Genomic DNA, 14,288 nt, shown 5'->3' with positions numbered 1-14,288 from the left:
ACAGCTGGCAATTAATGAAACAACTAAGAGTAACTGAAGAAATAATTAGCACAGAACATGAATTTTGATTATTTTTTTTATTTTTTTTTACATCTTATGAGATGTACTTATGAGACAGCTGCGTCATAAGTCTGTCATAAAACCGTCATAATTAGGACATGACATCATTATGAGCATTACTGAATGCTTATGACAGATGTCATTAAGTGTCATCAGGCAAATTATGTTACTAACTCCATTTATGGCCAGCTCAGATCTTTAATATCCATTCAAAAGTGAGATAATTTGCCAGAAAACACTGAATCAAATCTTTTAAAAGCATTTATTAATGCTCATGACAGTGTCATGTCATAATTATGATTGTCTAATGAGAGTCTTATGGCGCCACTGTCAAAAAAAGTGTTACGAAATAACATTACTAGCAATTAATGAAACAACTGGAACAGTAACTGAATAAATAATGAGCATATAACATTAATAATGATTGTAATTTACATTGGTAGCCCTGCAATGCATGCTAGGAGGCATGTTGGACGACAACAGTGTTCACAGCAGGTGGCTGCAGCAGAGGTTGACTGTTTCCCCCAAGGGAGCAGTTATAAATGAACCTTCTTGAAGCAATGAATCTTTGCAGCCAATTGGTTCAAAGCTTAATGGTGGTTCGTTTAGTCTTATGACAGTCGTATTATGCCGCTGTCAAATAAAGTGTTACTGGTTAATATCTTTTCGTGTAAATATCCCATAATACAGTGTGGACAGCTGCGGGTTATAGTCAAGTGTGGCTTATCTATGAACAAATGCCGTTTTCGTGTCGAATTTGAGAGACAGCGAGAACCAAAAGTGGTATTTGCCATGTGGCAAAATGGATTTTGCCATGTGGCATTTTTTGGGGGCTATGTGGAAAAAAATACTTTTAACAAATGGCATTTTTTGTTGATTCGTGAAATATTTTTTTGGTATGTGGCATTTTTGGGGGTATATGGGTACATTTTTGCAGGCCATGCACGTCCATGCCATTGAAAGCTATAGCAAAAAAAAAAAAGCCGCATGGCAAAATCAATTTTGCCACATGGCAAAAAAATGTCACTACGCCAAATCCATTTTGCCACATGGCAAAAAAATGAAAAATGCAACATGGCAAAATCAATTTTGTCACATGGCAAAAAAAAGCCACACGGCAAAAAAAATGCTCCATGGCAAAATCAATTTTGTGACATGGCAAAAAAAATGCCACATGGCAAAAAAAATGCCACAAGGCAAAATCCATTTTGCCCCATAGCAAACACCACTTTTCGTTCTTGGCCCTGCTGAAATTTGATGGGTGGCAGATTATAGTCAGGTGCGCCTTACAGTCGGAAAGTTACGGTACTTTTAAGTACAGTATTAAGTTTTAAAACTTTTTTTTTAACCAGGTTTCTCAACGAGATTAAAATATTTAACATTAAATGCAATGTTTAAATAATTATACTGCAAGCCAGTTACCTGTTTATTTTTAATTATTCTGTACATTAGTCAACTAGACCTATATTACAATATTAAAATCCCACATGTGATAAATATGCTTCAGCCTCAAATTGATTTGTGGTAACAATGTCTAAAAGTATAGTTATCTCTCTAGTACTGTATATCTAAAAGTAAAATATATACAGTATATATTCAGCTATTTTCAAACATATATAACATTGAATTTAAAAACCTTTTAAATTGTAGGACCCTATATCAGCAAAAGGTTATTCAAACTAATGTATTCATATTTTTTTCACGAAATGTTAAGACAAGAACAAAAATACCTTCGCTTTTAAAATATTGTATTCTATCAGTAGTAAAATATTGTCTGACAATACAACGTATTTTGAAGGGAGAAGGCAAGAAAACACATTATTTCATTCATTTTGTTAAAGAAAACCATTCAAATTACAGCATCGACAGTAATAAATAATAAATATACATAGCTTTAAGTGCACTGGGTGAAAGGTTTTTCTGCTTAGTTTTTTTTTGTTTTACACAGAGGCAAGTTTAGATGAGCGTAGGCTAAAAAGGAAACCAAAAATAAAACGTGTGTGTTTAGAAATAGAACTGCGCATTTATGTAGCATGTGCTGCCATAATGAAGCTCAGATTCAAAGGAGACTTAAGACAAAAAACATAAAGGAATAAAAGGGCAAAGCCATCATCGAAAACAACTGTATTATAAATAGAGAAACTAATAAACATGCACTCTTTAAAGACTACAGAAGAAATAAGACATCATGTACAAGTGAAGTCAGAAAAGGCACCAAAGTGTTCAGCAGGTATTAGATTTTTTAAAAAAGGTTTTACACAGTAGATCCTAGCCAAACTGCACTTAAACGCAACAGTTCCAAAAGTGGGAGTGTTTTATTTCTAAGACTTGGGTGCAAATATATTCATAAAAGTTTGGACGTTTGACTTTAAATGAAAAGATCTTGATTTTAAGACATTTTAAGGCTTTATTTTGTTTTTTTAAGGCACCTTTTCAATTGTTTTTCTTTCAAAGTAAACCTGATTTCCTTGTCTTACCACACGCTTCCGCTAGAGAGCGCTAAAGTTGTAAATTCACAAGTAAACACCGACGGTTTGAAAATGTTTTTACAAGAAATAAAACGACATGTCAAGATTTAAATTAATATTTTCGAGGATAAAGTCTTCATTATCTAAATTAAATAATAGCTATTATTTTTTTAGATTAAAGTTGCAATTTTTTTTCTAAAAATGTTTTATGAAACTAATTTCTTGGTCAAAAATTAATATACAGATTAAGAATAAAATTGTGTATATATTTGATTGAATTTCATTTAAATTAGTTAAATTGTATATTTTTTAATTAAAAAAGTTATATTGTCAATATTTAGGAGAATATACTTTGTCGGGATTAAAGATTATGTACGAGTGATATTCTTCAGATTAATGTGTAATTTTAATAAATTTGTACTTTTTTTAGACAGTCATATATTTTAAATTGAAATTGTAGATTAAAGATTATTTTGTTTATGAAGCAAAAATGTAGCATTTTGATACTACAAACCCTTTAAATCTAGAATAATCTTCGATAAAATGTACTTTTATGAGAAAAAAGTAATTTTTTCAGGAATTTTTAATTTTAAAAAAAATTATAATAATATTTCTAAAGTTTCTTCAGATTAATGTGTAATTTTATAGTAATACATTTGTACTTTTTTTAGACAGTCATATATTTTAAATTGAAATTGTAGATTATTTCTTTTGTATATGAAGCAAAAATGTCAGCATTTTGATAGCACAAACATTTTAAATTTAGATTAATCTTCGATAAAATATACTTTTGTGGGAAAAAAGTAATTATTTTTTCAGGAATTTTTAATTTAAAAAATTATTATTTCTAAAGTTTCTTCAGATTAATGTGTAATTTTATAGTCATAAATTTGTACTTTTTTTTAGACCGTCATATATTTTAAATTGAAATTGTAGATTAGAGATGATTTCTTTTGTATATGAAGCAAAAATGTCAGCATTTTGATAATACAAACATTTTAAATCTAGATTAATCTTCGATAAAATATACTTTTATGGGAAAAAGTAATTATTTTTTCAGGAATTTTTCATTTTAAAAAAATTATAATAATATTTCTAAAGTTACAGTTTTGCCAGAATCATGTCGAGATTCCTGCATTCATATGATGCATTTTATTTTCCTTGAAAGTGTGAAATGCAACTTTATTCTTGTAGGATTTGATGTCGCTGTCATGAAATATGTTTTTTGTTTTTTTTTGGAGTGTGGCCTTAAAACTCCTTTGCCTGTTCCACTTATCTGCAAAGCTGCATTAAAAAAAAAAAAAAAAAAAAACGAGAAATTGAGTGTTTTTTCCCCCCAAATGTCTACAAACATCTGAAAGCGAGAGAATGTGGAGCGTACGTGTGTGTTTCCAAAAGTTTCCGCTGGGGGATTAAATAATAAAATGACTAAAAGTGCTCATGTTTCAGAGTCCAGAACTGTGGAAATGATGTCCACCAGACAGTCCAGTCCGAAAAGGTAGCCGTCCTCCCGGTTGCCCTCCTGCCAGGACGCCCGGTGGTCCAACTCCTCGCCCTCGGGGAGCGCCATTGTCTTGCCGAAGTCGATCATCCACACTTTTGCTCTGCCTTTGCTGTCGTGGACGAACAACAGGGAGCTTCCGATCACCTGAGAAGCGTGGAGACGGGACGGTTAGGAGGAAAATGGCGGGAACGTGTAGGAAGTTTAGGTTTTACCTCGTGAGTTTTGAAGAAAGGAGAAGTTTCCAGGGTGCTTCGGATTTCCTTCAGCCTGGTTAAGTAGCCAGTCTGTGCATATAAGTGTTAGAGTAGCAAATTTAGCTCACTCAGGAGTGCTGGAAGTCACTCACAGCAGGGGGTGCAGAGGATCTTTTTTATTTTTTCCCATTCAAAAACAGCCGTTTCAGTCCAAATTTGTCATCATCGTGCGTTTTTTCCATACAAGGCGACTTAGGGGCGTGCCATCTTAGGCACCCCACGATTCAACACGATTACGATTCAGGGTGCTACGATTTGATTACTGAATAATGATCACGGTATTGACGGTGATCGCGGATATCACGATTATCGATGCATCGTACATTACTAATTAAAACAGTAGCACAGTACTTCTCAAATAGTGGGCCGCGCCCCCTCAGGTGGGCCCAGAGCGATGCCAGGGGTGGCGCATGTGAGCTCTGGGAACATGTTTTTTTTTTTTTTTGCCGTACTAGAATAAAGTGTACTTGCACATGCACTCAGTGGGTGGCAGTGGCGCTCTCATTTTCAGAGTGCGCGCAGTATTTTTGAACTAAGCAAGAGCACACAGAAAAGAGATATGAAGAAGAGCTGTGCGCCGTTTTCAAAAGCCGTTTTCCGACCGGACTCACGCAGTGACCCACTGTCTTCTCCGGTTCTCACGTCTCCGCCCGAGAAGTGCCATTTTCGGCTTGGGATCGTCACGACGACCGCCCTCACCTACGGTTCTCCCTCAGTCGCCGAGAATGCGCTTTTTTCGGGCCGTTTGCCTTTTGGCTTTGACTTTTAATACAGTGGGAGAAGAGGAAAAATGACTGTTTACTGTGTCTAAAAATGATTATAGCGGACAGCCGGAAGCCAGATCAATTAAGACGCCACTTAAAGACATTAGACCCCAATCTCATTGATAAGACGCTCGATTGTTTTTCAGCGAAAACGTGGCGAACATTGCCAACAATCGTCCTGCTTTGTCCGCGTTATATCAGTAAACCAGTGAGCACTGTTAGCAAGCTCAGTGCTAAATAACCCCACACCATTGCAAATGAGGTGATACTGTGAGCAGCGAAAATAAAAACTGTCCTTCTGTCCAAAGACACTCTTCCTTTTGTCCAAAGACACTTTTTTTTTTTTTTTCTTCTATTCAGTTTTGTTTTTTCGGTCAAATTTTTTGGCATATTGTCCTCATGATTTAATGTTTCTGATCAATTTGATTTTTTTTTTATCATATACTGATTTTATTACATTTATTACATTTTCAGTATCAAATGGTCAAAAATGTACCTTGAGTATATTTTTACAGTTTGGATGTGACTTTTTTTAAAATTCAGGCAAATTAATGCGTGTTAAGTCTTTTCTGTTACAAACAAAACAATGTTAATAAAGTTATACTTTATTCTAAGTTCATTTATAACTATAAATGTATAACTGTTTTTTTAGTAGAAAAAAGGACACAATGTTAGGCAGAGGCGTACTTATAATAATAATTTTATAGACAAATGATACTATTTACAGTGGCGGCAGAGAGTTTGGGGGGGAGCAAAATATTTACGTCTTCCTTGGGGTGGGCATACCAGAAAATAATTGAGAAGCACTGCAGTAGCCGAACAAATTTATGTCCATTACTTATTTAAAATATACTAATGATTCAACAGGAACGATGGAAACATGCCCATACAACAAAAAGCTGCCCTTAAGAGGCTTTTTTATTTATTTATTTTTATTTTTTTTACAAGAAAGTGCAAAAACTAGGGCTGTCAAAATGATCGCGTTAACGGCCAGTAAAAAATATTTGACACATTTAACGCACATGTCCCGCTCAAACAGATTAAAATGACAGCACAGTGTCATGTCCACTTGTTACTTGTGTTTTTTTGGTGTTTTGTCGCCCTCTGCTGGCGCTTGGGTGCGACTGATTTTATGGGCTTCAGCACCATGAGCATTGTGTAAATATTGATATCAACAATGGCGTGCTACTAGTTTATTTTTTGATTGAAAATTTTACAAATTTTATTACAACGAAAACATTAAGAGGGGTTTTAATATAAAATTTCTATAACTTGTACTAACATTTATCTTTTTAAGAACTACACGTCTTTCTATCCGTGGATCGCTTTAACACAATGTTAATAATGTTAATGCCATTTTGTTGATTTATTGTTATAATAAACAAATACAGTACTTATGTACAGTATGTTGAATGTATATATCTGTCTTGTGTCTTATCTTTCCATTCCAACAGTAATTTACAGAAAAATATGGCATTTTTTATAAATGGGTTGAATTGCGATTAATTACGATTAATTAATTTTTAAGCTGTGATTAACTCGATTAAAAATTTTAATCGTTTGACAGCCCTAGCAAAAACATTAACCATTTTAAAGGGAGAACTTATTTCTCTCGACAATACAATAAAATTTACACAGGTGGAATGAATTCCACATTTTCTGGAAACAAAGTGTCTTTAGAAATAAGACTTTTTTTAACCAATATACTTTGTTTTCACAGATTTCTGTACTACTTTGCATGTTTGTAGTGTTACCGCTGTACTTAATCATGGTTTTACACTTTCTGCATATGAAATACACGTTAGCGAATTAGCTAAGCGCTCTGCGCTAACTTTTAACATCTCAATCACAACAACAATTAGGGGTATAACAAAATATCGAAATGGTGATATATCGTGATTATTTGTATCCCAAAAGGGTATCGATATGCTCCTGCCAAGAACCGAGATATCGTTTCGGATGATTTTATCATGTAGAACAAACTCAGATAAAAAGCTTGAAAAAAATAACGAATTAGTTCAAAAGTGCAACTCTTTAGCATTCAGAAACACTAAAAAAAATGAATAGAAAACATTGTGGTGGTCAGTAAATGTTACTTTTATAGAGCAAATGCAGGGAAATATATATGGAATCACTCCATTCTGAGGAAAGAAATATGGAATCATGAGAAACAAACAAAGAAATAACTATCAAAAAACATCTCTAGTATTTAGTAGCACCACCTCTGGCTTTTATGACAGCTTACAGTCTCTGAGGCATGGACTTGATGAGTATTCTTCATCAATTTGGTGCCAACGACAAACATATTTTCATATTTCAGATTTAACCACAGCCATCTCCCTAGTGCCTTTGCCTGACATGCAGCCCCATATCGTCAAGGACTGAGGGAATTTTGATGTCTTCTTGAGGCAATCATCTTTGCAAATCTCACTGGAACGGCACCAAACAAAAGTTTCAGCATCATCACTTTGTCAAGAGTCAAAAATCTGCATCGGACATGGTGATGATACTGGAACTTTTGTGTGGTGCTGTTCCAGTGAGACCTTAAATGGCCCAAAATTACCTAATTGCCTGGCATTGACTGCCACTGACAGCCATAGACGTTCAATCCGTTTGAAGTGGGAGGGATGGCAGCTGCCACCCTCCCAGTTCAAACGGATTGAACGTCTACTAGTGATAAACTCATTCCAATTCACACTAGAAGCTTGTTTTTCTCTTAATTAGTTGTTTGTAGAATGTCCTAGAATGATTTCCTGTCCAATGTATCGATAATCGTTGTATCGTCATATCGTCAGATCATCATTATCGTGAGTTTTGTATCGCAAATCGTATCGTATCGTATCGTGAGGTACCAAGAGGTTCCCACTCCTAACAACAATAAAGGCTAAACAGTACAAGAGGGTTCATGGACTCACCCCTTATAGATTCACACGGGTCTTAGCAATGCACTGAGGACATTTTTTAATTGAAATGCCTTAAAACTACTGCTGGACATCTGAAAGACAAGGAGCAACGAACTATCTCTCTTCCCCTCTTGTTCTAAAAAATTACTTACGCAGGGTTGCGCTTCTGTTCCTGCCTGTCTCATACACAAATTTATTTTCCAGTCTTTTAAAAATAAGTACCGTATTGGCCCGAATATAAGACGGTGTTTTTTGCATTAAAGTAAGAATGAAAACCTGGGGGACGTCTTATAACTGCGGCCTAAAACACACAAAAAAAACTGCGGCCTAGACATATACCCATTCACGACGCTGGATGGCGCCAGTCATCAATGAATCGAATGCTGAACTTCAGTTACAGTTAGACTTCACTTTGATAATTAATGCAGTTATTGCAATTTTGTTTTATCACAATATTTTCTTATTTATATTTCAAAAACTAGAAGCCATTCATTTATGAATTTGATTGCACTTTAGTATACATATTTAAATGTTAAATGTTCAGATATTAAGTTTTGAATGCGAAATTAAATGCCTTTTCTCTCAAATATATTGTTATAATCATTTGTTTCAGATGTATTGTAATTATTTTCTGTATAAAAATTAATTTGGTGTTCAAAAAGTCTTTTTTCAAACTTGAGTCTTGAAAAAGAGGGGGTCGTCTTATAATCGGGGTCGTCTTATATTCGGGCCAATACGGTAAATCCCTCTCTCAGTAACCGGCAACATCCATCATAACGTGCGTGCGACAGACGTGTCTTGAATTTCGGTCCTCTACGAGGGGCTGCCATAAAGTTATGAGGGAAAAGAATCGTTTTTGAACCTTTATGAATCGTAATCGAATCGTCACGCATCGAATGGCGGTGCATGTAATAATCGATTTTATGGAACTCCTCTACAAGCCGTGCATAATGGCAGTATACACGCATGCTGAATAGTTGACGTACTACTGCTACTGGGCTACCACAAAGACAGCGTTCAGCGCCCGTGTATCCAATAAATTGGAAAAATATACAGTCATGTGAAAAAATTCGGACACCTTATTAAATAGTTAGTAAGAAATGTTCACATATCAATGTCTGATCTTGTTTTTCTTTATGTCTGGAAAAGAATGTGATTTAATTGCAGGTAAACAACATTGTTTTACTCATTAAACCAAATATATCAACAAAAATGCATATTCTAACTGAGGAAAAAGTTAGAACACCTTGCCACCAAATAGCTAGTGTTACCCCCTTTGGCTGAAATAACTTCAGTGAGATTGTAGCTATCTACCAGTCTTTAACATCAGTCTGAAGAAAGTTTGCCCCACTCCTCAACGCAGAATACTATCAGCGGTGAGATGTTTGAGGAGTTTCTTGCATGTACAGCCTGTTTCAAGTCACCCCACAGCATAATCTGGGTTTTGACTTGGCCATTCCAGGACTCTCTTCTTTTTCAGCCAGTCCTTGGTGGATTTACTGGTATGTCTGGGTCATTGTCATGTTGCAGGGTCCAGTTTCGCTTCAGCTTTAATTTATTCAAAGATGATCTCACGTGTTCCTCAAGCACCCTCTGATACATGATAGAATTCGTGGTAGATTCTATGATGGTGAGCTGGCCAGGTCCTGCTGCAGCAAAGCATCCCCAAACCATGACACGTCCACCTCCATGCTTCAAAGATGGTATGCGGTTCTTTTCCTGGAATGTTGTATTGGGTTTAGGCCAAACATGGTATTCTGGTGTCCAAATAATTCAATTTTAGATTAATCTGTCCAAAGAACGTTATTCCAGAAGTACTGGTCTTTGTCTAGATTCCATCTGGAAAACTTCAATCTGGCCTACATGTTTTTCTTGGAGAACAAAGGTTTCCTCCTTGCACACCTCCCATGAAGGTTAAACTTGTGATTTGTCTTTCTGATTGTAGAGGCATGCACTTTCACATTAACAGTAGCAAGAGCCTTGCTGTAGGTCACGTAATGACATTTTAGGGTTTTTGGAGACTTCTTTTAGCATCTTGCGGTCTGCTCTCGGGGTGAACTTGCTCGGACGGCCAGACCTGGGCATGTTGGCAGTTGTTTTGAATGTCCTCCACTTGAAGACTATTTTCCAGACAGTGGAATGCCTGATTTTAAATTCTTTTGAGATCTTTTGAAATCCCTTACCAGACTCATAAGCATCTACTATCTTCTTTCTGAAGGCCACAGACAGCTCCTTTGATCTCACCATGGTGTTTTCTCTCACTTCAACAGTCAGGGGCACACCAAACTAAAAGTGAGGTTTAAATAAGGCAAGCCTCCTTCAAAACACTGAGTAAAGATGTTCTAATCATGTGCACCTGATGTTATACATACCCCTGTGTGTGATTTAGCCATTTTTAGTGGGATTGAATGTGGGGGGTGTCCTACTTTATTCCACGACAGAAATTGCGTTTATTCAATATTACATTTTACAAAACGTTATAAAAATTTTTTGTTTCTGTTTTAATTGTTTAGTTCTATTACATGAATCTCTCAAGATTGCAAAAATTGATGTGAAATATCCATATGACCATATAGTAAGGAAACACAGGCTTCCGTAGGGTGTCTTAATTTTTTCACATGACTGTATGAATAAAATTTGAAATGATTTTTATTTTATTTTTTTCTATTATTATAAACAAACAAACACATAAATAAAGAATCGACAAGAGGCAGGCAAACACTCAAGACTCAAGAAACATCCCCACTTACCAGAATGTCTTTGTTGCCTTTGACAAAATCGTTGAAGGCCGCCATGACTTGCTCTCGCGTCTTTGTCCTCTTAAAATCTCTGTTGACCGTGCCGTCTTCTTTCTGTGGGGGCAGAGGACGAAATCTGCATCAAAAAGTACGTTCATACATGCAAACGGATTACTATGAATGTAGAAAAAAATTGCATTGAATTTTGCATTTGCAAAATCACAACTAACAACTGATTTAAAAAAAAAAAAATTCTAAACTGATGTTGGGTCTAGTGCTGCAATGATTAATTGATTAACTCGAATAATTAGATTAGACAGAAGCTTCAAATCAAATTTTCCTGCTTCGAGTATTCGTTTAATTGAAGTGGTGTTTAATAGTTTGTTTTGAAAGTGTTTGCATTTATTTTTATTGACTTGGGTGGATACACTGCCCTCTAGTGGAAACAATGAATATGACATAACTCGTTTAATATGGCTGAATCCAGCTGCTCCCTGTTAAGACCAACATAAGGTAAGTTTTTGTTTGAGCTAATGTTTTTTTAATGCATTCGTAATTGAGTTTATAAGTATATTTAGCCGTTTTTCTGGGAATAGACCCTACCCGCGTGACGTCACAACGCCGCCCTCCTGACTGGTGCCGCCCAATTGTCCGTCAACACATCGTGTTTACCTGTTACGGCTACGTACATTCCTCCTATTTACGGCGTGTTTTTCTGCTCGTTAACATTAATAATCAAAATGGTGAAGGCGTGTGTGGCGGTCGGTTGCAATAACAGAGAAGATAGACGGAGAGACTTGAAGTTCTACCGGATTCCGAGAGACCCGGAGAGGAGAGAGCGAGATGGGCTGCTGCAATTCGACGAGAAAACTGGGCTCCAAACGATTGCCACAGATTATGTAGTAGTCATTTTATATCTGGTAAGATGCATTTAATATATATTTAGAGGGTTTTGGGCTGACAACCACAATTAAGATCATTGCTAGGCTAATCGCCGACAACATACACGTATGTATGTAGTGAGAGTGCTATCGCTAACCCATATAAACATTAAAAGCCCTAGCTCCATTGACAAATGACATGAAATACATTAGACTTGACAGTGGATGTTAGCAAGAACAAAAGATTTTGAATTGAAAATTTCGTAACTCACCTTTCCAAGGACAAGATAGATTCCTGCCGAATTTTCGTGGACGAGGACCTGTTTCACCCAACCAGCAACGAAGTATTTATAAGCCTCCAAGCTTTTAAAGTTTTTCAAACTTTCGTGAGAATAGGCTGATTTTGTGTGGACAAGATAGTTGTAAATATCAGGGTAGCTAGCAGATGTTAGGCAAATACGGCGAAGACAGGGGGTCGAAAAACATCGATTTAGGCATCAAATATGGATCTGGCGAATGGATAAACTGAAGCTTTTCCACATAACGCCTTTTATGCAACGCATCAAGTGAGTTTACGGCATCCGAAAGCACCGGGTCTTCCATGAAATGCATTATAAATTGCTCGATCAATTGAGACCATTGATAATACAGACACAAAATGACGGTCAAGGGGGCGGAACAATACAGCGATCCCGTGATTTTGTGACGTCGGTGGGTAGGGTCTATATGTGTTTGAGCAGTCTGTTAATTCATTTGCTCCCAAAACGTATAAATACGTTGTATTTTTAATTGTTTCAATGTCCCAAAGATGTATTTATACTAGGGCTGTCAAAATTATCGCGTTAACGGGGGTTAATTAATTTTTTAAATTAATAACGTTAAAATATTTGACGCAATTAACGCATGCACTGAATGACCAGCTCGCACATTGCCTTAAACAGATTACAATGAGGCAATTTATGGACATTAAGAGTGAAGAGAATGCCACCGGCCGCTTGGGGGCAGCGCCGTTCCATACTAATGTTATTTCTTCTAAACGTGGGAGAATTAGTAGTTGTGAGACGTTTATGCTGTTGCTTTGTGCTCCACACATATTTCGGTAAGTTTCCTTTCTTTTAGTGGCAATTATGTGTCTCTTGTTGTATTTTGGGTAAAATATGTACAGAGATATATATTTTATAAAGGCGAGTGGACACAGGCGTTCTTTGGACCGCGCCGCTTATTGGCATAAGCTTCTCCTTCACAACAAACATAAGTATCGTTTAGTGAAAGCACAACAAAAATAATATTCCTATCCCTCTCAAAAAAATAATGTTCACAAAAAGAAAAGCACTTCAGTCTATAGTAATGATGCCCTATTCTCACAGTTAAACAACAATGCAAAATGAACTGGCATTCCATATCAAAATAGCTATGCAAAATACACGTAAAACTTACTCAGACTTTGGTCACTCTATTCTTATTATTGTTATTTTTATTCTTATTATTATATTAACTCTACTTTTGATTGAAAGTTTTACAAATTTTATTAAAACGAAAACATGAAGAGGGGTTTTAATATAAAATTACTATAACTTGTAACTATAAAATTTGTCTTTTAAAAACTACAAGTCTTTCTATCCGTGGATCACTTTAACAGAAAGAATGTTAATAATGCCATTTGTGGATTTATTGTTACAATAAACAAATAAAGTACTTATGTACAGTATGTTGTATATATCCGCCTTGTGTCTTATCTTTCCATTCTAACAATAATTTACAGAAAAATATGGCATATTTTATAGATGATTTGAATTGCAATTAAATGTGATTAATTACAATTAATTTATTTTTAAGCTGTAATTAACTCGATTAAAAATTTTTAATCGTTTGACACCCCTAATTTATATGTCTTTTACGTTTTTTTTTTTTTTTTTCCAAAAAGACATCTCCGGGTCATGATTCAATTTAGATCCAAAGCACAAAGCTGAAAATCCATTTTAAAGCTATAAAACTGGCCACTGGAGGGCAGTAACGTATTTAGTAAGACCCGCAACCCGATTCAACGGCAACAAACGGCCAAGCCGCACGGCCGGCCGCCAACGGAAGACGACAGAATGGATGCCAGGCGGCGGACGACCGAGCAGAACAACCGGTAGGAGGCCCAGGATGCCAGGCGCTGGACGACCGAGCAGAACGACCGAGACCACTAGTGCAGCGGACGATGCCTTTTGAGTCCGTGCTGCTCGCGAGCTGAGCTCGCAGAGACTCAAAAAAAATCATCTTTATGAGACAGACGGCGATGAGGGAAAAGTTTAACCAGCTGTCGCAGCCAGAACAGCGTCATCTTTCAGTTAGTTATGTGTAAATAAATTGTTGCTTTCCTATCAAAAGCTCTATTTGTCTTGTTTTTCTTTTCTTATTTTGTAAAAGGAAAACATTATTCAGATGTTTGGGAAGTAACTAAAGCAAAAAATAGCTGTGTATAAGTCAGTTATGTTTGAAATGTATCTTTCACAAAAAGCTCAATTTCTCCGTTATTTTCATCAGAAATTGGAAAATTGCTCAAACTAAGCTATTTTCTAATGCTGATTTCTAAAGAATGGAAAAAGATATGAACTAACTTTTTTCTGATGAAAGAAGAGAGTCTAATATTTCTTTAGGTGGGTTCCATGTATATATAGCAGTAGAACAGAATTTTCTGTGGGCCTTGCAAAATCAGTCAAAATCCAGTAAA

General features: G+C 35.9%; 1 protein-coding gene across 2 annotated transcripts in view; it reads right to left on the bottom strand.

The window, feature by feature from the left end:
• Window positions 1-108: 108 nt before the first annotated feature.
• Window positions 109-14,288, bottom strand: part of itpkb (inositol-trisphosphate 3-kinase B) — a 54,520-nt gene continuing 40,340 nt past the window's right edge. For both annotated transcript variants that reach the window (XM_057823090.1, XM_057823091.1), the window contains 3 exons: window positions 10,704-10,805; window positions 4,245-4,316; window positions 109-4,176 (listed from right to left, as the gene is read on the bottom strand). In XM_057823090.1, the coding sequence (XP_057679073.1) occupies window positions 3,967-4,176; window positions 4,245-4,316; window positions 10,704-10,805 (384 nt within the window). In that variant the 3' untranslated portion in view covers window positions 109-3,966. The remainder of the gene's footprint in view (window positions 4,177-4,244; window positions 4,317-10,703; window positions 10,806-14,288) is intronic.

This window comes from Corythoichthys intestinalis, chromosome 19, assembly GCF_030265065.1.
Source record: "Corythoichthys intestinalis isolate RoL2023-P3 chromosome 19, ASM3026506v1, whole genome shotgun sequence".
In the NCBI taxonomy this organism is placed as follows: domain Eukaryota; kingdom Metazoa; phylum Chordata; class Actinopteri; order Syngnathiformes; family Syngnathidae; genus Corythoichthys; species Corythoichthys intestinalis.
Note: the sequence above shows the minus strand (reverse complement) of the source record. Positions and strands in the feature narration are given on the sequence as shown.